The sequence below is a fragment of the Passer domesticus genome, chromosome 3, assembly GCF_036417665.1.
Source record: "Passer domesticus isolate bPasDom1 chromosome 3, bPasDom1.hap1, whole genome shotgun sequence".
NCBI lineage: Eukaryota > Metazoa > Chordata > Aves > Passeriformes > Passeridae > Passer > Passer domesticus.
The window spans coordinates 27,766,623-27,790,940 of record NC_087476.1 but is presented as its reverse complement, the minus strand read 5'-3'; the positions used below and the strand labels follow the sequence as shown (position 1 = coordinate 27,790,940).

The 24,318-nt window shown below is 35.4% G+C and overlaps 1 protein-coding gene across 16 annotated transcripts in view; it reads right to left on the bottom strand.

Annotated features, from left to right (window-relative positions):
* Nucleotides 1-1,192: 1,192 nt before the first annotated feature.
* Nucleotides 1,193-24,318, bottom strand: part of LOC135296223 (uncharacterized) — a 59,367-nt gene continuing 36,241 nt past the window's right edge. For 3 of the 16 annotated variants that reach the window (XR_010358273.1, XR_010358277.1, XR_010358281.1), the window contains 4 exons: nt 15,316-15,451; nt 7,602-7,639; nt 4,567-4,624; nt 2,085-2,126 (listed from right to left, as the gene is read on the bottom strand). Coding sequence is in view for 8 of the 16 variants with exons in the window: in XM_064412301.1 (XP_064268371.1) it covers nt 1,927-2,195; nt 4,567-4,624; nt 7,602-7,639 (365 nt within the window). In the remaining 8 variants the exon portion in view is untranslated. Of the gene's footprint in view, nt 2,196-4,566; nt 4,625-6,225; nt 6,840-7,601; nt 7,640-15,315; nt 15,452-24,318 lie in introns of those variants that run through there. The other 13 variants (XM_064412301.1, XM_064412302.1, XM_064412303.1 and 10 more) reach the window with 7 other exon arrangements.

The following is a 24,318-nucleotide window of genomic DNA, read 5'->3' as shown; positions in this document are numbered from 1 at the left end:
CGTCAGTGCAACAAGGCTGCCATTGACAGTTATGTTTTGAAACAGCTCTTTATATTTTGGTCCAGAAGAACACCTCTCCTAGCTTGCATATTCAATAACTGAGCAAGGAAATTGTCCTTGATACATTTCAGAGATCTACTGAATTGCTTACGTGCCACTGTATACCTTTCCTAGCAAATAAAAGTATAATAACAATATAACTGAAGTCCTTCCTGGGAACCAGAGCATGAAGACCTAAGGCTTCTTTGACTTGAGGAAGGTTTTGCCCCTCAATCCTCCCTTACTGTATTGTCTGTACAGAGATAGCAGATCACTACCACAATGTATCAATTGATGGTGATTCTTCTGATCTTGCCCTACATCATTCAACAGACCTGCCCTATTTTTCATATTTTACGGCTAAGTGCTTATGTTAAAGTTATAGAGGAAAGGAGTGGAATTTCTAGCACAGTTTAATTCCATACCACCCACATCAGAGGTGGGGCTATGTTAATGCTTTGTGGAATGTTTAATGTTGATTTAATGTTGATTGAATGCTGCTCTAAAACTTTTGCCAAGTTCGCTGATATTTTAAAGTTGCTGGTACACTTTTTTTGTTGTTTTGACCTCTTGAGAATATTTTGTTGGTATTTCTTCTATGTGTCTCACCCAGATTACATGAGAAACTGTGAGCCCTTTAAAGTGTCTCGTTGAGCAAGGACGCCTTACAAGTGGGGGAAAGGGGAAAGCTTGAGTGGGTTAAATTTGCTTACTGTATTTCAAACCAGCACATCTTTCACTGGTCTTTCACACAGAAAATATGGCTTTATTCTCTTTTATCTTCTGTCTTTCTCAAGTGGAGTTATGCAAGAGAAAATCATGGGACTTAATCTCAGAACCTAACTTTAAGGTAGGTACATTTAGCTGAAAAGAATCACATCTTTCAGTCTGTAAAATAAGAATGGTTACTCTGATCTACTAAAACAGTTAAAAATTAAAGACATTCAATTTCTGAAAAGCCTTTGACTATTTTTAGATGCTTTCACCTGTATGGTAGTGCCCTGGTTTAAAAAATTTATATAGGGCCGGCACCTCAGAAGGAGTTACTCCCTTTTTAGTTTTAACCACACCCCTTTCACCAATAAGGAGACAGATACAAGAAGATATATGAAAAAATACCAGTTTACTAAAACAAAAACAAAAACCAGCACAAAACAGCTACGACCAAGAAAACAGTAATAATCACTAGATATAAACGTGCTAAACCCCATGGACTCCCTGGGAAAAAAGGAAAACAAGATGTGGGGAAGTGTATTATTGTGTCTCTGTCAGGCTGTTGGGGTCCACTCCAGCTAGCTATAGACCTGTGCCCACACGATATTTCATAGACGAAAGTAAAAGATTGAGAAACCCTCTTCTTCATGTGGGACCTTCTCTCTTTATTCCAAGAGACACACCAGGTGAAAAAATACATGGGAGAAAGAGTGCGTTCCCCAGTGGCAGGGGACTTTTAACCCGGGGGAATGGCGGGTGGAGGAATGGGATATCAGTGAGGAGTGGCGAGGGGAAGGGTAACCCAGGAAGAGACCACTGGGGGGTAATTGGGTGGATGAGGGAAAGGCCATGTGGTGGGGGAAAGAACAAACCATGTGATATAACATCAACTATTCAGTGCAATATAAAGACTACTCTGTGCAAATTTCCAATCACCCAGTGCGAAACAACAACTAAATAATATCTAGCACAACACAACAGTATGGCAGCCTCCATAGCTGACTGCATTGTCCAGGGGATAAAGACAATGTGGCAGAGAAGCCTCCTTCTCCTGACCATGTGGTAGAGAGAGAGACAAATGTAAAAAAACAGCCCACAACAAATGAACCTCCATGATAACAAAACTCCCTCTTCTTCTACCAACAACCAATGTGAAACAAGGGCAAAAAAACCCTAGAAAGAAATGTGGAGAATGATTGGTGTCCAAAACAAGTCAAATGCTGCTGAGCTGTTTGCTCTGTGCCACCAGACAAGGTCTCTCCCAGCGGTGGCAAGTCCATTTACAGTGGCAGCTGGAACTAGGTCAGCAGCTGGAACTGGTGGACTGTGGGGTGCAGGAATCCGACTTTTCCTGGTGTGGTTGTCTTGAGTGGCTGCAGTCAAAAAAAAAAAAAGTCCAAAGATAATGTTCTCCCCAGCTCCCACAGGGTTTCCCTCAGCAGCTGTGGACAAGAAAGAGGGCTATGAAATTCCTAAAGGGACTTTAAAAACTCTACCTACACAAACCCAGGGCAAGAAAATCTGACTCTGCTTCTGTCCTCTGTGGCTTAAAGTGACTATCCCAGTCTTGGACAGATTGGCATAGAAAAAATATGGAATACAATAGACATTTGTTGGGTTACTCAGGACAGGTGGAAAAGAGGAGCTAGCCTATAGATATATTTGGACCTTAGGTCTATTTTATCAATAGAATTATAAAAAATATGTTGCTGTGTTATCATAGTTACTTCCTTTTTATCTACCTGCTTCTTTACAGATTGCTCAGGAAAGGGTGACAAAGACGCTCAAATAAGAACTATATCTGTCTGTCATTATATGTGAAGAGGTATTATACTGCTTCAGTATAGAAGCAGTATATCTTCAGAATAGATATCCAGTTTTACTACTGTCTCATTTACAGATTATCTTATTCAACATTCATACTACATTTTAGGTTAATTTAAAGTTTTGTTTTCACCATTCTGGTGAAATTTTTTATTTCCTATACCACCTAAATAAAGAAGTTATGTATGCATAAAAAAAGGAATGAAAATAACCCCACTTTTCTCATAGGAGCTGCCATTTAAGTAGAACTTAGACAACATGGAAGCTTCTTTATATTTTCTGTTTCTTCAAATATAGTTTGAATCAAAGTATTATCCTCCCACGCTTGATGATAATTTGAAATCATGCTAATCTCTGACACAGCAGGTTTTTGATAGCTCTGTAAAACCTTAATATCATTGCTTCAGGCAAGGGTGACAGATGTAATCACTTTCTATAATTCATATTTAATACCTAAGTGACAGAGAAGAATCATATGGTGTCCTTGATCCCAAATCCTCAGCCATGCTATATCACTCACCTCTAGAAAATTGCTAAACCTATTTCAAATTTAATAATATTAAGAAAATATTTCTATCAGTGTAAAAACTGATCCAGCACAAAGGCATAATTTGTAAAGACAAATATATATTTTACAGGATTTTTTATATTCTTCTAAACTTTTTTTTGCAGTGTCCATATCCAAGAGATTTCTTTTACCCACAGAAATCCCACCTCTCCAGAATACTGATAAAAATTGGGAAATAGTTTGACACATCCTCTAGTTCTTATAATCTCCTTCCCTTTAAAGAGTATCTTTAAACACTAATCCCAAGGAAAGTTATATTTGTTGTTGTTTTAGTATTTAAAAAATAAAGAACAGTTGTTGTGAAAAGACACAGCTTTTAAAAAGTGCTATTAAAATTATATGTGCAAACAATATTTACACAATCTAAATTTTATATTTGCAATGAATACATGAGATATTTAAGACAGAACTGAATATTACACACGTCTGAAGGATCTGTACAAACAGAAAAGGTTTCTATACAGGAACATGCAGACAGTCCTGTGTTCTGACTAGATTCTAAAATGGTTACACATGACTTGTGTCTGTGCAGAGCTGAGCCTGGAAAAACTAAGCTCACAAAGTATGTAAATTTCCATATCATCTGTGTCATCAGGCACATTTTTGGTTTCCCTTATTAGATAATGATCAGCTCCATTAGGCACTTAGACATACCCTAATCTTTTCAAACAACTCCATACTTCTATTATCTTTAGAAAGAAATGCAGCAAGTATAATTTCCATGTCTGTGCAAATGTTCTGTCACTTATTCCATAGCAGTTAAGTTTGATCTGAAATGACACAATTTCTACACTGATGTTATTCGAGGTCCCAAGGAATATGGAGATGACATGACCAATAGAATTACTCTTGGTAGAGAGCAGTATTATCTCTTAGAACACATTTGTCTAAAACAGTGCTTGAATTATAGATTCATTGATCTTTGGGAGAATATTCATGGTAAATATAACTATCTGCGTGCCTTAGTCTTGTGTGTTCATGTTATTAACACCAGGATACACAGTTCAACAGACCTTTAAGGTGACATATTTTAAGGCCCTGAGCAACTAAACAAAAGATTTGAGCACTGAGGTATGAGTATAGGGAAAAACAACTAAAAGTCTAAAAAATACTCAAAAAACAAAAACCAAATAATTATTTACTTCAATATAGCCAGAAAACACAAAAACTGTGATTAAATATTTTGCTTTCAATCCACACAAAACATTTCCAATTAATCTTGTTGTAAAAGAAGGTAATCACCTGAACAAGTTTTTAAAATATTTAAAAAGGTAAGAGCATTAAATGAAGAAAACAATTATTATATTCCAAGCAAGGGCAAGTATGAAATTTAGACTACGCTGTGACATTTCCCATTAAAAAATAGCGCAGCTTGTATATATGTTACATATATGTATATTATTTTTCATCAGTGCTACTACCTGTTTGTAGAATAAAGGTGCTTCTTATCTTCAGGTTTAAGGACAAAATGAAGCCAGGCTAACAATAAGAAAGAGAAGATACCAGCATAATTTAATATGGAAGAGGTGATGGAAGCAGTAACATATGCTTCACTCAAATAAGGGTGCATCAGGATTTGTATTTAAACAGAGATTTGCTCCCCAGGAAAAAAATGTAATTTTTCTTTCATGTAATAAATTCCAGGTAAAATTTCAGAACCTTCAGAGAGAAATCTCTTCTTACTTTTGTGTAAAAAATTGAATTTTTATAATCAGCTGAATTTAGTTTACTCTTGTTTTAAGAGAATAAAACCCCAACAAAACACTTACATTTGAAAACCAGCTTAAGATGTTTGTAACACAACCAATCAGCTATTAAATAGAATTATGAATACGATCTTTTATATGTTTTATACAGACCTAATGTTAAATCCCATTCATGACAAATGTTTATTTATCTGAGAAGGTTTGGGTTTTCTTAATTCATCCTATGGCAATGATATTGAATCTTGTTAATGACAGAGATGATAGCTTTTCTTGGTTTTGTTTTCTTCTGTCCAAAACATAAATATTAAGTTTTTATTATTATATGTTATTAAAAATAAATATTCATAATAAATAGTCATAATCAAAATCACACTATGACTATGTGCTAGACTTGGTTAGAAGTCATACCTATATTACTATTTAATGCAAATCCACTATGAATGGATCAATATAACTACAATTCCTTTTTAAAAATTTGTTATTTTTCAAAGGAAACAGTGGAAAAGAGCTTCACGACTCCCATTAGCAACAAATGGATTTTGTATTTCTCTGCTTTCTAGATGTAAGACAGCTGATTTTACTTGGGAAGGAACATTAAATATTGACTACAAATAGCAGCAATTACAGGGTAGAATGAAGTGTTTTGATCATAAAAATAGGGACAGAACTTAGAGTTAAAATATGAATATTCTCCTTATTGTCTTCTATTTCTTCTATACTCTCTACAATGCAAATTTTGTTGTAAGACAGAATTTTATAATTACCTTTAAAAAATACACATTGTTTTGCAGATTGAGGTGGAAGGATATGTGTAAAGTAGCTATTAACCTTTCTATAAAGGACATAATACTTTATCTAATCTTTCTAACTCAAACACTAATATAAGTAATCAGATTAAGGCTCAACTTATTTCTTTTTTAAGTTTTAATTTTAAGGTGCAGCATAGGATGACCTAGGAATTTTTTTCTCTTATTATATTACCCATCATATACACCAGTGGTAAACAACTTGTGATTCTTGACCCATAAGTGTTTGTTAAGTCATGTAAGGGAAGCTTTCTGTTTAGGAGGACAGCGCAAAGGAGTGTCTTTGATACGTGGTAGTTTCTTGTGTTGTGCTACCATACTTTTGCAATTCAACGTTATTCTTTGGAATTCCTTTACATATAGGAAAGAAAAAAATAAGCAGTCTTCAGTCTATTCTGAGAATGTTATGACGGAGAAATGTAGAGCAATTATTTCTTCAGAAGTTTAAAAGTACAAGTCATTTACTAACCAAAATCTAACAACAATTTTTTTAATATTTTACAAAATAGCCTGGCTTTTTCTTAGGTGCATATAAAGAAAAATTTAAGCAATATTGGCTTGTTCAAAGCTTCTTTCAGAGAAGAAGTGCTGCTCCTGTAAATATCTGAAAACATGATGAAATTATAAAGACTGTAAGATAAAAAGTATACTATTAAATTTTGTAATTAAACTTTAAATACTTTTATGTATGAATTATGATGTAATTACGTCCTTGAAAGCACCTCTACAAAAGCTTTTAACGATATTTTTATGGGTCCAAATTGCTATTTAAATATTTAATATTAAAAAAAAATCTATTTAATGAAGAAATTTATGTTCGTTTTCTTAGTGAAGATAGATTTTAACTTCAAATATTTAGTGACTGGATATAACAAAAAGGTTGGTGGATGTATGCAAAAAGGTCATGTAACATATCAAAATATTCTTCAGGAAATGTCATTTTAGTTGTTGCTAAAATGTAAGCTAGTAAGTTGTCACTTACTAGCTTACATGATGGATACGTTCTTAGCATTTCAGAATCTTAGTGTTTACACTTCTGTTTGAGAAGTAATCCTCAGTTGTTCTGTCTGGGGTTTTTTGTGTGTGTGTGTATGTGGTTTTTTTCTTTGGTTGTTGTTGTTGTTGTTTTGTTTTGTTTTTTAGGGTTTTTTTTGGTGGTTTCTTCTTCTGTATGCTTAGTCTCTGGAAGAAATGAAGAAACAGGATTTTTTTAAAATCTTCATTGTCGCCCCAGATTTAAAGTAATTTGCATTCTCTTTTTTGTTAGCAGTAGAAAACATACTTCAGTTTTCAAAATATTTTAAATGTTTTAGATATTTTCATGCATATTAAATACAAGTGATAGCCTGCAGTTTACTGCCTGAATAGTTTTTAATGCTGTGAAAAGATAAAAATATCTCTTATTTGCTGTTTCTGTAAAATAGCCATCTATTTGGCAAGGTTTATCAACTTTGTTCTCTTGTAAAAGATGCCAAGATGATTAGTGAACATTTAAACGAATATGAAGATGTGCATTTAAAGAATAAATGTCTATACATTTATTAAATTTAAGAAAACCATATATTTATCTATAATTTTTTTTTACATGTCCAAGAATCACAAGTGAACTAGAGGTTTGCATGTTTAATTCTAAATTATAAGAATTTTTTTTGCATAACTCATCTCTTTTTCATTTATGAACACAAGAAATTTTGTTGATGAAGCTCCTTTTATGGAGAGAATTTAAAAACAAATATTTTGAATAATGCATTGGGATATTTCTCTAACTCTATAGTCTCACATTTGAGTAAGTTTTTTACATGGAAAACTTAATCATTTTCAGACCATTACATTTTACTAGTATTTAGTTTCGTCAAAAAAAGTTATTCTTTTTCTGGGCACTAAATATTCAGGAATGTTTAATAATATTACAATTTTTGAATTTACAAAGTTCTTAATATTTACCTTACTCTGTCTTCCTTCACCAGGAATATGGTTTGGTCCTGCAGTTAAAAAAGTAAAAATAAAACAAAATTTCCTCTAATAGGTAATAAGAATATAATATGTCATGTCATCACTACAGAAAAATACTTTATTTTACAGGATGCTCACAAAAAATTATAACTGTGTGTTAAGTACTTTATATGGAAAACATCTCCTTATAGTCCTTGAAATTGTAATTTATAATGCTTAAAATCCCCATGGTAAAGATTTTAAATATTTGTCAATAAAGTCCTTATACAGCGTTGTTAATTCTCCAAGGCTACTGTATTCTGTTAGACTAGGATTTTAAAAGTTAAATTACCTTTCCTATGGCAAAAAATTAATTTATACATTTCAAGTGGATTCATCAATTGGTATGTATTGCCACTTTGTGACTGATTTCTTACACCTTCACCAGTATTCTGAAGATAATCAATATACTCCACTGCTAGCATTACCCTCGGAATTGAGAAAGAGATTTTTATCAAAGGTTGTAGAACACTTTTATAATGTCGTTTAAAAGATGAGTATGTGTTGAATGTAGCATGCTGTCACTCCTATGCTTTTTGAAAGTTGTCTGCCATCTAGAAAGCACCAGATTGTGAGTGAAATCCGTAAGAGAGCCATATTAGATACTTGCTCATAGTTACAGACTCTCACAGGACTGCTTGCCTTTGTGCTCTGGTGAGACTTTGTGTCAGTAAAGAACAAAGCATTACAGGAGGTATAACTTTTATGGTTCATAGTGTGCTGGACTCGGTGGGGAGGAAGCATGTCTGTTCCATCCTAGACAAGAGATTCATCCAATATAGCATCACCCAGGGATATAACATTTATGGGTAACACGTTAGGGATCTTACATCTCTTACAATCAGCTGACATTTTTGAGTCTATGTCCTCAACAAGAGAGTTGGTAACATTCTCTTGTTCAAAATGTATGAAAGTTGAGATTAGCATTGACATTTAGAAAGCTTGCTGAATGAATGGAAAAATTTTGACCCTAGTTTACATCCTTCTTTAGTGTCTTATTTCTTTTGACCAAAATTATAAAGGAAGAATTCGGCTATCAAGAAAAGATAATTCTACTGTGATTTTTCTTTCAAAGAGAAAATAAGTTGTCTTGAAAATTGGTAATATTCCAAACACTAAAGAACTAACCTTGCTGAAATTTGCACAAATATAATGAGTGCAGTGCTATTCTCATTTATTTCTCATAAAATTCTATTATAGTAAATGGATTGACATTGAACAAAACCTCACAGAATTAAGTTCCTTGATTCAGAACTAAAGGTCTAAGTGACAGCATTCTTCATTTGTATGGTAGATTACTTCAGATTTTTGTACAGCTAAAAAGTGAAACAAATTATTGTATTTTTAATAACATCATTAAATCGCGTTTGCAAATTTTATATGTCTGAGGTACCAAAAAGTGGCAAAAGAAGAGAAAATACCTCTCAAATATGCAAAATAATTATTTTACTTATTATTTAGCCATAATCTTGAGCCTAATACTCAATAATAAAAATGGCACCTCAATCATTGCCCACAAAAAGGAAATTACTCTTAGATGTACTTTGTGATTATGACTTAATAGTCACAAATATTCTAAAAATTTTATACTCTAAGGGACAGCCACTATGTCGATATCTGAAAGTATTTTATCTCCTTCCAATTTAGATTCCTAATTTTAAATTTTTCCTAAAATTAAACAACTTTTTTTAAGCCCATCAAATGGAAATTGTGTCTTCTGAAACAAAGCAGAAAGACCAATCTCCTCTTCTGTTCTAATATGCTGAACATTTTTGCAGTTAGTGCATTCACTCATGATGTGAAATGGATTTCAAGTGTTTTTGCAGTGTGATGGAGCTCAAATTGCCAGATATCACATGGAATTGTGTACCTGAGCAATCCAAATTCATAATTTGGTGGTTTTCCACTCTGTGTGCCTTACGATGAACAGCCTGTGTAGATGTGTTTACACATCACCATTCAGGTGCACTCATTAGTTATTTATATTTCCTGTCTCATCAAACATATAGTTTCCATTTTTGACAGTTAAAGTAGCTTCAAGAGGAAATCTACTAATGATGTTTCTAAAATTTCCAATCAGCATATCAATTTGTAGCTGAAGTATTTAAGGACAAAAAACTTTAAATCCTCCCCACATGGGATTTAAATCAAATTCATCCTTTTCTTAAATCATTTAACCTTAAATAATAAAGTAACCACTACAAGTTTCCACTTTTCATTATTTGTTAAGTTTTGCCAACTAATTTACCTTTCATCATTTCATATCCTCTAAGAAAATTTAATGATACATTTTCCCTCCATAAAAAATACCAATAAAAAGATATATAAAAAATATCTTGATTCTAAAGCACTGCAAAACTTTCTATACTGACAACAATAGGAGGTTCTGTTCAAAAACAAATTTTATGTATTTGGAGTAGTTACTGGTGGGAAATGAAGCATTGTAACCATTTAGACACTTGTAATAACTTTTGATGAATGAGTTAAGAGTTTTAATTTCTAAGTTTTATTTCAAGTTCCTTAATTATGTTTTTAGAGCTGATACTTCACATTTGCAGTGTTTACTATTCAATGTACATCAAATCTTGTCTAACCAAATTTTAGTTATGTGTCAGTTGAAAGCAGTCTAGCAAGCATATTGTCATTAGCCAATGCTTCAGTCTATGCAGACCTCCACTGAACTAAGTGGGGATTCAGGAGTAGAGACTACTTTTACTGGCCAATATGTAAATTTAGGGACTTTATATGACAATTGAAGTTCAAATTATAGTAAGTTTGAGACAAAATAATATCTGATTTATTTAGAATACTCAGAAACAGTGAGAAAGCTTAGCCATAAGGAATTATTTTGGATAAACTGGGTAGGATTCAGACTGCAATATAATCCTCAAAAGCCAGAGGCATACCACATCCATCTCTGAGATAAGAAAACGATAATACCGAGCAACCAGCAAGATTGCACAGATAGGAGTATATGTGAAAGAGATTAGGAACCAAGATTTAGGAATGTAAGAAGACTATCTTAAATGGAAATGTCATGGACATCTGGTGAGAGGTCATTACAGCATTTCCAGCTGTGGTTATTCATTCAGCAGTACCTTATTATCTATATGAAATTCAAAATTGTGTTTTCTTCAGCTGACAATGGCAATATTACATTAGAGAAAAGAACTACAAGATAATTTTTCACTTTGAGAATTAAGGAAAAAACATTATGACTTCTAAATTGTTTTAGTACCAAAAGCACAAACATCAGAGGACATACATTATTCTGAATAGTTGTCTACAGAGTGATTGATGAAAGACATTTAGAAGGCTGCAATTTTCACTGTAACATGGGTCTTCAGCAAGTGAAGTTCAAATTGAGTTAGAAATGAGCAGTAATTTAGAAGAAGGATCTGCCCTGATCTATCATTTAATTTAAACAGCAGTGTGTAGATATGGTTTTTTGTTTTTTTGTTTCTGATTTCTCTATCACTACCGACTTTTCTAACGGGTTTTGTGCTTAAATCATTTGGCCAAAACAGACAAAATTAGGCCAGCCATAGCCCTTCAGTGTATGCAAGGGATTAAAAAGAAGTCTCATAAATACCTGGAGAAGAGAGTGTATACATAAGAGTTATGAATGCATAAAGCTTTTGGATTCAGCTATTAAACTAATACCTCAAACCCCAAACTGAAGCAAAACAAAATCAAAACCAACCATAAACAAACAAAACAGAAACATCCAACCAAAAAAATTAAAGAAAAACACAAAACAAAAAAACAAACTAACTAACTAACTAAACAGGAAAAAGATAACAAACAAAACTGCAGAAACCAACAGATTTCCCCATTTTTCTCATAAAAATAAAAAGCTAAATATTTTTCAATTCCTTCACTGTACTCCAAATTTGACCCTAAAATATAATGTGCTTTTTTGTATAATTTACAAAAATCATAGAATCTTAGAATCATTACGATTGCAAAAGATCATCAAAATCTTGAAGTCTACCCTTTGACTGAACACCACTTTGTCAACTAAACCGTAACACCAAGCGACATATCCAGTCATTTCCCAAACATTTCCAGGGATGGTGACACCACCATTTCCTTGGGTAGTCCATCCCAATGCCTAACCATCCTACCATAGAAGAAATTCTTCCTGATGTCAAACATGAACCACCCGTAGTGTAGCTTGAGGCCATTTCCTTGTCCAGGAGAAGACACCAACCCCCACTTTGCTACAACTTCCTTTGGGGTACTGGAGCAATAACGTCTCCCCTGAACCCTTTTTTTCTCCAGGCTAAACAACCCCATCTCCTTCAGCCACTTCTCATAGGTCTTACTCTCTAGCCCCTTGTCCAGCTTCATTGCCCTTCTCTGGACTTGCTCCAGGACCACAATGTCCTTCTTGGTGAGGGGCTCACAACTGGACACAGGACTCAAGGTGCTAACTCACCAGTAACAAGTACAGAGGGACAATTACTTCCCTAGTGCAGCCTTCTTGGGCATCCAGGCACATTCTGGATCTTGTCCAGCCGTTGTTAACCAGCATTCCCAGGTCCTTGTCAACCAGGCAGTATTCCAGACACTCTGTCCCCAGCCTGTAGCACTGCAGAGAATTGCTGTGACCCAAGTGCTGGACCTGGCACTTGGTTTTGTTGAACCTCACACTGTTGGTCTCAGTCCATCCATCCAGCCTGTCCAGATCCCTGTGCACAGCCTCCCTACCCTTCAGCAGGTCAATGCTCCTACCCAATTTAGTGTCATTCACAATGTTTCTGAGTGTGTACTAAATCTCTTAATCCAGATCACCAATAAATACATTGATTAGGACTGGCCCCAATACTGAGCCTGACCAGGAACTGGACTCAGTGATCCTCGTGAGTCCCTTACAGCTTGGGACATTCTGTTTCCATAGTTCTAACACCACTGCTCAGCTTGGTCTGCACAAAGATTGGTGCACTTGATCCTACTGTCTATGTCATTAAGGATATTAAAGATATGTTATGAAGATATTAAATAGCATTCATCTTAGTATGAACCCTTGGTGAGACACCTGTTAACTGATCTCCCCTTGAAAATAAAGGCCCTGACTGTAACTCTCCTGACACAGCCTTCCAGCCTGATCTTAAGCTCAAGAGTATTATCAAGGTATATCAAGGTATACCACTAGTTACGTTGGCAAGTAAGACTTCTCAGTTTATGAGCAGGAAATCCAGCAGTAGGTGGTTCCTAGTCACATAATCCAGTAGCTGCAGTAGGAAATATTTCTCAGTTCATTCCAGAAACCTGATGAAAGACTTTTGCACTGCTGGGTTATTTCCCCCAAAATGCCCAGTTAATTGCAATCACCCATGAGGACCAGGATTTAATCTCTAGTTTGACTTGCACCAAGCACTAAGTTTGATGTTTGCACAGAAGTATCATAAACTAAAATTTGAATCAGAATGGCAATGGTCAGTCAGAGACCATCACTTTATATGCAAAGCAAGGCTTTTACTTATCCATCTTAATTGCTTACATTTATCTATTTTTAATTTCATCTATTAGTTTAGAATTTCTTTGTTGCTTTTGGTGGGGGTGGTGATTTTCATTGTTCTCCCTTCACCCTTCCTGCCTCCCCACTTTTGTTAAGTGATTTTGCTGTTCTTTTCAACATGGCCTTGGATATGCTTTTTAAAAATAGGCTTGTACCAATAGCTGACTGTGTCCCTGTTTGGTCCCTTTTCCAGAGCATTTATAAATTAGGTAAACAGAAAAAGTTTCCCTACTTGGATCCCTGATAAATGACTGATGTTTTTTCCTTTTTAGCAGAACTAAATTATTGTTTAAAACAAAGCTTTTCAAAGAAAAATGGCATGCATGTGTTCATCTTTATTTGCGAACTACTTCTTGGCATAAAACAATGCATAGCAATCAAAAAACAAATATTCATTTCATGTAAATCATGCCAAAAGAAACCAAATAAGTTTTGTTTTACCAAGTTTATAAAAATCCATGCTATTGTGAGTTTATTACAATAAACCCAGTCTTACTCTAAAGTAATTAGATTAAACCTGTATTAATCAAATTTGAAACAAATAATCTGTATTTCATGTTGAATGTCTGTCCCTTTCTATTTTTTCACTATAAGAATGGCAATCATTTCCCAAATAAAGTACATAATAATTCTGAAGTGTAGAATCAAATTTTACTTTTTCTATATGAATTGTAATTAAATAAGCAACTCAGAGCAGATTAGTGCAAAAAAAACCCAACACCTAAATGTTAAAAAGGGGTTAAAATAGTTTCTCACAGAATGTGTTTATCAAAGAATTATGAATGCCACAATGAATCAGCAAAAATATAAAATATGTTCATCTCAGATGTACTCAATTAATGAAAGAAAATATATTTTTTAAACAACATATTCAGTGATTGACAGAAAAAAATCCACTAATATTATTTGTGAATAGTTTTAATGAGCTTCATTTCCTGTGTGATTCAGGACACTTAGCAGATGCATGATCTGGTTAAACTCTACAGAACTTCTGCAAATATAAGGGTGTTTTCGTGACTATGCTACCATAACTGAAGTAACAATGCATTGCTCTGCATTGTGTACACTATCATTTTGGTAGAGTAAGGTCTCTTCTTTGGGATCTTCTTTGCCCCAGCAGTACCCCCACCAACAGAAGAGTATGAAAGGATATGAAATGGGAAATAACCACAGATATTTAATAAATCTGAGTTTCTTTGCTTTTTAAATTTTTTTAGGTTATAAAGAACAATATTATTGATATATATATATATAAAACAGAAGGAAAAGTAGCTGTTCCAGCATTTCTTTGCTTTATAAGCACATTATGAAAATAAATTATCATGCTCCATAGTCACAGTTTGTTATGATCTTTTTAAGGACCAGGTCTGCAGCAGGCACTCAGTGGAATACATGCTAATTAACATTTATATACATTTCTTTTTGAAAGAATATATCAGACTTGTATCAATAAATGCTGTAATCTATCTAAATTCTGTAACTCTTGAAATAACAAGCTGGAAAACATGATGTAAGAGAGAAACTGAAAAGCCTTTTCTCTTACCCAGAGATAATTGACTTGATTAAGCTGTGATTAGAAAAGTTAGACATTAGCAGCTTATAGTTTAGTAGGCTAATGTTTTAAGCTGTGATATTTTTTTTCACATTTACATTCGATACAGACCTTTATATTTCTCTTTTATACAAAAAAAAGATAAGGTAAGGGAAATTATATCAATAATTTTGTTTTAATCTATGTCTTTCATTTTACCCAAAGGGATATTTAAACTTCATTTTAAAGTCTTTATTAAAACAGCCCCACAAGCACTATTATGAATAAGAGTTTGCCAGAATATATACAAATTGGATCCGAAATAGTTCAGGAAAACATTTTGCTCTACTCGGAAAATACCTGGACAAGGCTTAAATGTAAATGCTGGACAGAAGTATAATGAGCTAATATTATATTCAGTGATTTTGTCTTCTCATGTGCACGTACCTGTGTATACACAATGCTCAGTTACACAGTTTTAGAGATGCTTGCAAAGGTCTAACACAAGAGAACTTACCTTTGTTGATTTTTTTTTTCTCTGTAGATGGATGTAAATCTAAATAGACTTGTCCATCCCTCTCAAGGTTTATCATACTCAGTGGATTACCCACCAATGTTGAAGAAGAACTCCTTTGGATTGTGGCAGCAACATTGCTGAATCTTGTTTAATGCAGCATATAGGCTTTTCCACTACACCCTTGGACTCATCCAGCAGGGCAAATTTTCCTGCATTTCCTTACATCAGTGCTAGTAAGACAATGAATACTGATTAGTACTGCTACTACAATTATTCAAATTACACAAAAATAACTATCTTTTTTTATAGTTCTGCATTTCTTGTGGCACTTCCTCTTCAATGTTGCCCAAGGGAAATTTCCTATGTACCCATACAGCTCATATTGCAGAGTTGCTAGGTACATCAAACGTCAGAAAGTTCGATACTTTCTGTAAGGTCTCTCTTCTTCAGAAATCTTGATCAAATATTGAGTTTGGGGTGTATATGTAATACATATCATCAACCAAACTGAGAACTGATACAGAGAAATAGTATCTGCTGTAGTACTTTTTCAATGTAGATCTTAGAGATATGAAATTTCATCTACCATTCTGTGGTTGCTGTTAAATTGATAATTGTATTTTTAAAAGCCCTAAGAAATATTTAAACTTTGGGTTTGGGAAAAGTGGGCTGTGGGCTTTCCTCCCTCCTCCAATATTTTTACCTCTTTCTCCAAGTCATGTGGTCTTTGACACACTACAATTACCCATCATATGGAAGAAACCTGAAATACAGCTCATTCTGCTCTAATCTGGAATATCTACATTGAAGTTGTTCTGTGTTATTAAAATGCCTATTTTGCTTTATCATAATGTTTTGATTTATTTTTATTTTAATAAACATACATGCATTAAACTAGCAGGAAAGCAGTTATTGTCGAAAACCTTACATTGTATTTTGACTTCTCGGCTCAGTGTTCCACCATTTGTCATGACATAAGGCTTTGGTTTTTTAGTCATTCAGAGGACAACCCTGTTATTTCTTTGGCATTGGACTGACAATAATTATATAACATATTGCATTATGGTTAACAGTGGCCATTAAAGAAAAGATTAAGACCATTGGACACAATGGATTCTGTGCTTTAAATTTATCATAGAGAATGCCAAGAACACTTTTTCAATTCCACTTATGAATTTATTAATGATAATCAAAAAATCCAGTGTACATGACTGATTTACAATCCAATCCTCTTCTGTCTTTAGAAGGACCAGATTGACTTTTATGATAAAAGTTTTCTATTAGCAATGAAATTATAATTGTGTTAATAGTATAGTAATTATTGCAGAAATACAATTAAATCTGTTCAAATCTCATATGTCAGGAAGGGGATATCCAGTGGGTGATTTAGGTTGATAATAAAGATTACAGAATTATAATTTACAGAAAATTGTTCTGCTCATCAGTCATAAATTAATTTAAAATAGGTCTATTATAAAAGACCTTGATCAAAAAAAGCTATTAACAGGAATATTTTTACAGGTGATCTATGATTTTTGGAACTTTTTTTTTTTATTGTTGTTATTGGATGTTTTATTTAACACTAGCACAATGAGGAAATATTTTCTGGAATGGCCTGTCCTTTCTTTTTTTCAAGAGGGGTGTTGATAAAACCAGACACAAATTTTTTTTCTAGCAGGAGGAACCACATCCAGTAACACCTTGTCTGTGTTTCTCTGAACATTATTTAGGTGAAAAAAAAAAGCATTTTAATAATAACATAAATCAATAAAACTATATGGACTAGAGGAGACTACTGGTGCTTATCTGGTCCAACTCCATAATGAGAGCAGGATCTGCTTAGATCAGACTGCCTGGGACTTTGTGCAACTGCATTTTGAGGCAAACAGCTAAAGGATTTATCTAAAACCTTTTCCTTCATATATTCCTAATTTAAAAGTGATATCTATGAGACTCAACCTTCTCATTCTCTTTCAAAATTTCTAATTTCTCTATAGCTTGAACTTGTCAACAGACTTCAATTAACTTCACATCTTTAACAGGATTTCATGGTAATCTATGAAATTAATTTTTTCACGGTGTCATGAGCCTATCTGATCCTTATTTTCATATTCAGTAATTAATATCCCCTTCTGAAGAAAGAGATGTATAAGAAGAGAACTATGAAGCCAGCAAAAAATAATATGCTGTATCTACTGCTTCAGGATTAAAAGCAGGTTCTCTAAGAGTGGACAGAGTTTCTCTGCATAAAGCAAACATGACATAATGATCACTGGTTTTTATATCTATGTTGAAGGCACACTGTTCATAGAGATATTTTTCCAGAGGTCATTTTAGCCTTTCAGCTGGCAGTGGACATGTATCATCAGGCTGTCCTTCCCATCCTGCTGATGCCTTGTGAAGGCTGATTTAGAACAGAGACTGGATGGAACTAAAGAATAAAGTAGCTATTTATTAAGAGGTCTCAAATAGATCCACCTTGGGCAGCACAGCCCATAATGGCCACAAAATGGATAACAGGTCATGGGGACTCACACTTTTATAAGCTTTAGTCCATTAGCATACTGGAGCTAATTATCCAATTACAGCTTTAGCTCATAAAATCCCGTCCTTCTTGTTTTTCTCTTTTGGTCCACTGTTGTTTATGCTCTTGGGCCTGAGATCTGGATCAGCTGTCCTTGGGTTCCCAGCTAGAGAAGGTATTGTTTTGTCTACCTACTCTGTGAAGAGAGCTTACTACCCCCTAACATGAAGCCTAGACTTATACACTAAAGCAGAATAGAATGTGAAAAATACAAAAACTAAAACCTGAGGCATCGCTGCAACCAGCACAGACCTTCTTGTCCCTAATATCAGAGCCATATTCAAGTGATGAAACGACAGAGCTGATTAGGATAAGGATTTTATTGGCCAAAGGGACCACACCAGATAGGCAAGGATAATAGATGCTAATTGTCCTGTTAACATTTTCATATTTGAATAGTCCTATTGGTCTGACACAGGGTAAACCTCAGTAACAAAGTGGGATGAACTGTTGCACAAAATAACTGCTGCATACTCTGTCTGCTTTGCTCGGGGAGTGAGGTCTCTGTGTTGGGTTCTCTCCCTACCCTGCCTCCATCCCCACCATCCCCGTGGGCACAAAGGGCTATGGTTTGCAGACAGTGTCTGTGTTTGGGGATGTCAGCCCCTCCCCAGCTGGGTCACCCCAGAGGGGAAGCTGGGGCAGAGGAGGCAGCAGTCACTGGCACTGACAGGGGCTCTAAACCAGTGACACCCAGCTCAGGGTTGGTGGCACACACATCCATGGCATCCACTGATAAGGGCAGATATCATATTTACAGACATACATATTTACAGACTCCACCACCTATCCTGCTTATCGGGACTCATTGCAAGTGAAGAGGCAGATTTCTCCTGGCTGCATGTTTCATTGTGAGACCGCAGTCCAGAGACCATAGTCTTGACCATAGAATAAGGGGACTGAATATTGATTACTTCAGCATTCATCTCTCATCAGCATCCACTCTTCCCTCCACACTGCCATACTCTTTAAGAAGGAGGCACGTTGTAAGTCAGTAAGGAAACATTAAGAAGGCTTTACCCCACTGAATACACTAATACACTTCAGAGAAAGTGCCGTTAACAGTCAGTCAGCAAGGGCTTTGGTAAAAACGAACTGTGAAACATATTTCTCCCATTCAGACAAGGATACTTGATACTTAATGGTCAAGCTTTTTTCTTTTCTAGTTTTCTATCCACAAGGGCTTTGTTCAACAACAGAGTTTCTCCTCTTTGTTCCATATAGTTACTTACATTAATTCAGCAGAGTTTATAAAATGCTACCTTTACTTTGAAGTGTTTTGCCCTCCTGGAAGGATCTAAGTGTCAGTACAAATGCAAGGTCACTGAGGAGGCACAAGAGGTTTTCTGCTGAGCAGCATCAAGATTGCTCTACATGCTTTTCCATAGCATGCACTTCACCACTGGTAGGTGTAACAATATAAATAATAAAACTTTATGCTGCACATAAAAAGTTGGAAGATACGGGATACTGGATGTATTGGAATAAAGAGTGAGGGGAGCAATTAGAGAGGATGGTAAAATAGCAGAGGAGTTAAATTAATTTTTTTGCATCTGTCTTTACTATCTAGGACTAGAGGGAAATCACTCTTCCAAGGGCACTTTTCATGGGAAATTATACTGTGGCCTTAATAAAATGATAGCCTCCAAGGAGGAAGTTATAGAGCAACTTAAAAAATTAAGTGTAGTAAATCACTAAAACCAGATAATATTCATTTGAGGGCTGTGAAGGAAATTAAGTGTGAAATAGAGAAGTTACTGGCAAAGATATGCAGTGTGTCATTAAAAAAAGGAACTAATCCACAGGCTAAAAAGTCATTTTGATGGTTCTTGGCTTTGGAAAAACCAACACTTTGTATTGTTTTTATATCATAATGGCTAGGGGAACCTCTGAGTAGTGTAAGTACTTGGGGCTGAAAATAATCTTCTACTAAAGTTCTTTACCACATGCTGTACACCACAAAGCGGTTAAATTCATCATGTTGTAGAGATACTAAAAATATAATCCTAATATCAAAAGTTGTCCAATGAAAATAATTCCATTGAGGGTTTCTGATTGTGTAAAATTTAGTATTGGAACACACAAAATTTGCAAAATTACAGTGTCATCTTCTATATCATATTAAAAAGCATTTATCTTTTGCTGTAAGACAGAAATAATGACAAAACAAAGAAAAACAAAACAAAATAAAAATATTTTTAAATTTAAATTGTAAGTTAAAAATCAGAACTACTGATCCACAATTGAAGATCAATAGGAATGAGGCATCTTTTGGAAAATCAGGTTATTTGCTGAAAAAAGATGCATTTACATAGTTTTTGAAATATACAAAAGTTTATGATGTGTTTTCTGTAGGGTTTTAACTCATATGTGTTTGGTGTTTTTCTTTAGTCTCTAAATCCACTAGAATTTGCCCTTTAATTCAACATTTTAAGAGATTATAATGTATAATGTTCCAGGGCTTGGAAAAAGATTTAGATTTCCTCTTGTGCTATTCACTTCTCTAGATTTGAGTTCTGCCTTTGTAAAAGGTTATCCTATTAAATCATCAATATGGCACCAAAAGACTATCCTAAAATAAATGAACTGAGCCACTGTTTAGGGTTTTGGGGTTTTTTCCTCCACAGGATCACCTTGTATAAAATAGGAATTTAAATAAGAATGCATTGTTAAGAGGCACCTAAATTGTGGCTGTTAGTCTGAAACTGAGTTCCAATATTGATCCTTCATTTCCTTGTAATACACTTTGGAGTGTTTTACAAGGAAAATGTACTGCAGTTTCTCTTTAGTTTTTTTTAATTGTGCCTACATCTACACTGCTATTTCCATAATTTTGATCTAGTTTTTGTTAAAACTAGATCATAAAATGGGGCATTAAGAAGTACCAAACCAGAGGCCCACATACAATACATTGCTTGCCAGTTGCAGTTAAAAACCATTTCCAAATAACTACTAGAGCAATGGAAGCAGACTAAAATACCTCAGCCAAATAGAAACCCAACAAAAAACCTGCCAAAATTCACAAAGCAGAAGTAGTGTCACTTAAGAATGTTTAGAGATATTAGGAGCATGGCTGCCTTTCCCAGCTGCTCTGATCCAAGTATCTCTCCTGCCTGGCCACACAGCCCAGGACAATGCCCTGGGGACCTGAGCAAGTTGAGGAATGCAGCTTTTTCTTCCCTGTGTGTAGATTCAATCAGTAGTGAAGATGTGCATGAGTCCCAGAGTCACACACAGTGATGATGCTAACATGGCTGGTCACACAGATTACCACAAACAAGGTATTGTTTTGAATAACACCTAAATACATAAACAGAGCCATTTACTCCTCTTCTTTTGTTGGGCTGGCAGAGACAAAAGTGCACAAAAAACACTCCAGGTTCACAAGCACCTACATTGATGGATGCCTTGAGCACAGCATTAATGTCCGTCTGGCACTCATGCCCAGATCCTAGACCCTCCTACCTGTCCCATGTGTCCCTAACTCAGTGGTCAGTCCATTTCTGTGCTCCCTGGCAAACAGTGCTCAAGTCTCCCTGAGCATACCAGATAGGTCTATTGCCAGGTCCCCAGCCTGACCAGAATCAAAGTTGATGTTCCAAAAAGTGGTGCCTTTAGTTTATTGCTAGCCCATTAATTAGTATAATTGGCAGAGTTTGTTTCCTGTTTTTTGTTTCCGTGTTTGTTTTGGAATGTCTGAGTGCTGCCTTTGATACTGTCTCCCACGGAATTCTCCATGAGAAGCCAGTAGCCCACAGCTTGGACATGTGCACTCTTTCACTGGCTTAAAAATTGGCTGGATTGCCAGGCCCAGAGTGTGATGGTGAATGGTGCTGCACTCAGCTGATAGCCAGTCACTAGTGGGGTTCCAGAGAACTCAGCACTGGGGCCAGTCCTATTTTATGTCTCTACTGTTGATCTGGATGAGGAAATCAAGTGCATCTTCAGTAAGTTTGTGGATCTGGACAGGCTGGATCAAGAAACAGAGGTCAACAATATGACGTTCAGCAAGACTAGGTGCTGGGTCCTGCATTTGGATCACAACAACCTCAGGCAGCACTAAAGGCTGGGGACAGAGTGGCTGGAAAGGGGTCCAGCAGAAAAGGACCTGGCGGTGTTGGTCAGCAGCCTGCTGAACATACACCAGTGTGTGACCAGGAGACTGCAATGGCAGTGGCACCATGGATTGCATAAAAAATAGTGTGGCCAGCAGGACAAAGGCAGTGATTTTCCCTTTGTACTCAGCACAGGTGAGGTGTGACCAATCCTGTGTCCAGTCCTGGGCCACTCACTTCAAGAAAGACATTTATGTGCTGAAGTGAGTTCAGATAAATTGAGTGGATAAATTGTGGAATTATCTCAAGTTGAACTGTCAAGATAGAAATTTTAGGGGAAACTGTTATGGCAAACAATAAATCAGTAGAGACACATGATATTCATCTAGGACTTGCAGAGAAACTCACGTATGAAATTGCTGAAAGATTGACTATGGTTTGTAACTCCCTGGCTAAATCAGTTTCAGTACCAAAGGAATGAAAGATGAAAATTTAAACTGACACCAGTTATTAGAAAGGCCTCTAACAATGATTTTAGGAAACGTAGATGAATAAATCTAACTCTACTACAGGCAAGATAATAGATGCCATAATGAAGAGCAGTATCAGTAGATGCACAGTTACACACAATATAATGAGAAGATCCATGCAGCTTTGGTGAAGGAAAGTCATGCTTCACCAACCTATCAACGTTCTTGAAGAAGTAAAGGATAGTATTGATCAATAAATATTTAATAATTAAAAGTACAAAAGAACAATAATCTCATTAAAAAAGATTCATAACAATAAAGCAAGATTATCGAATAGGTTCATAGTTGGTTGAAGAGGAATATAGAGGACTGAATAGACAAATTGCTGTTAAGTGATGAAAAGTTATAATTTTCTCATTCATTATTTGAAAATTATGTAAAAAATGCAAAGTTTGCAACTGGTACAAAGCTGTTCAGTGTAGAAAAACTAAAGGTAGCTATGAAGAGTTGTAGGATGATCTCATGACAGCTGAATAACTGGGTAATATAATGTCCAATTATATTTAGAATTGGTATAAAATCATTTATATGAGGAAAAAACAATTCCAATTATACATACATACTGAAAATGTGCTAAATATCTTAGTAACATTCCTACATTATATCCTCGATCCATTATGAATAGGTCTCTCAGAGTCAGAAGTAACAAATAGTCCAAAAAAGCAAGCAGTATTTCAGAAATTGCTACAAAAGGAATACAAATTACAACTTAGTGTGTCATTTTATCACTGGGAGTTTCATGCTGTGGTAGTCTACATCTTTTGAATGAAGTATCATTTTTGTTATGGCCTCTCTGCAAGGCTATAATAGAAAAGATAAGGTGAAATATACAGGAATTATGAAAAAAGAAACTATGTCTATGTGAAAAAATAGACTGTAGCCCAGTCACTACAGTTTCTGATCTTGGGGGATGCCACAGCTGTACACTGATCCAGCAGTGCAAAGCCTCAGCCTTGCCATGGCCTATAAAGTCGCTGGTTTCCCCTGTGCTAGGGATGGCCAAACTCAAAGCCATCAAAAGGCATGGGATGCAGTGAAGTGCAGGGACATGGACCAAAGATTGCCCAATTGATCCCCATTGAAATCGCAAGATTTCATTTCCCTTCTCGAAAGGAAATGAAATTTCCTTTCGGGAAGGGAAACAAAATCTGGTGACCCAGAAAAGAAAGATTTACAAATGCTCTGGGAAGGAGATACAGTCAAATGAAATTTAGACATTTAGTGAATGCAAGAAAATGGTCTGTGAGGAAATGAGGTGCAGTGCAAAGGACCCAATGATGCCAAAACTAAGCTCACAGATGCTGCAAAAGCAGGGGAGGATGTCAAGGAGGAAGACACAACTTTGAGGGGAAGATATGAGAGCCATGGCATGGATACTGAAAAAAAGAAAGAAAGAAAGAAAGAAAGAAAGAAAGAAAGAAAGAAAGAAAGAAAGAAGAAAGAAAGAAAGAAAGAAAGAAAGAAAGAAAGAAAGAAAGAAAGAAAGAAAGAAAGAAAGAAAGAAAGAAAGAAAGAAAGAAAGAAAGAAAGAAAGAAAGAAAGAAAGAAAGAAAGAAAGAAAGAAAGAAAGAAAGAAAGAAAGAAAGAAAGAAAGAAAGAAAGAAAGAAAGAAAAAGAAAAAAGAATTTGGGAAATTTAGTGACTACAAGAAAACGGACATGGATTACTTGAGGTGCAGTGCAAAGGGTGGCCCCACTGGGGAGGTGGTGATATTCTCTACCTGTCACTGTCTGACAAACCATGGGTCTCTCTGTTCATGGGGCTGGGGACATCTGTGAGGCACTGCCAGACTGCAGCTGGGAGAGGAAAGGAGGCTGTCCTGGTCTCTTTGTGGAGGTGTGACAGTCAAGCCTGGTTGTGCTCAAGGCCCCTACCAGCAACTCATTCACTTGCCCTTCTCAGCAAACATTTGAGAGGATAAGATGGAA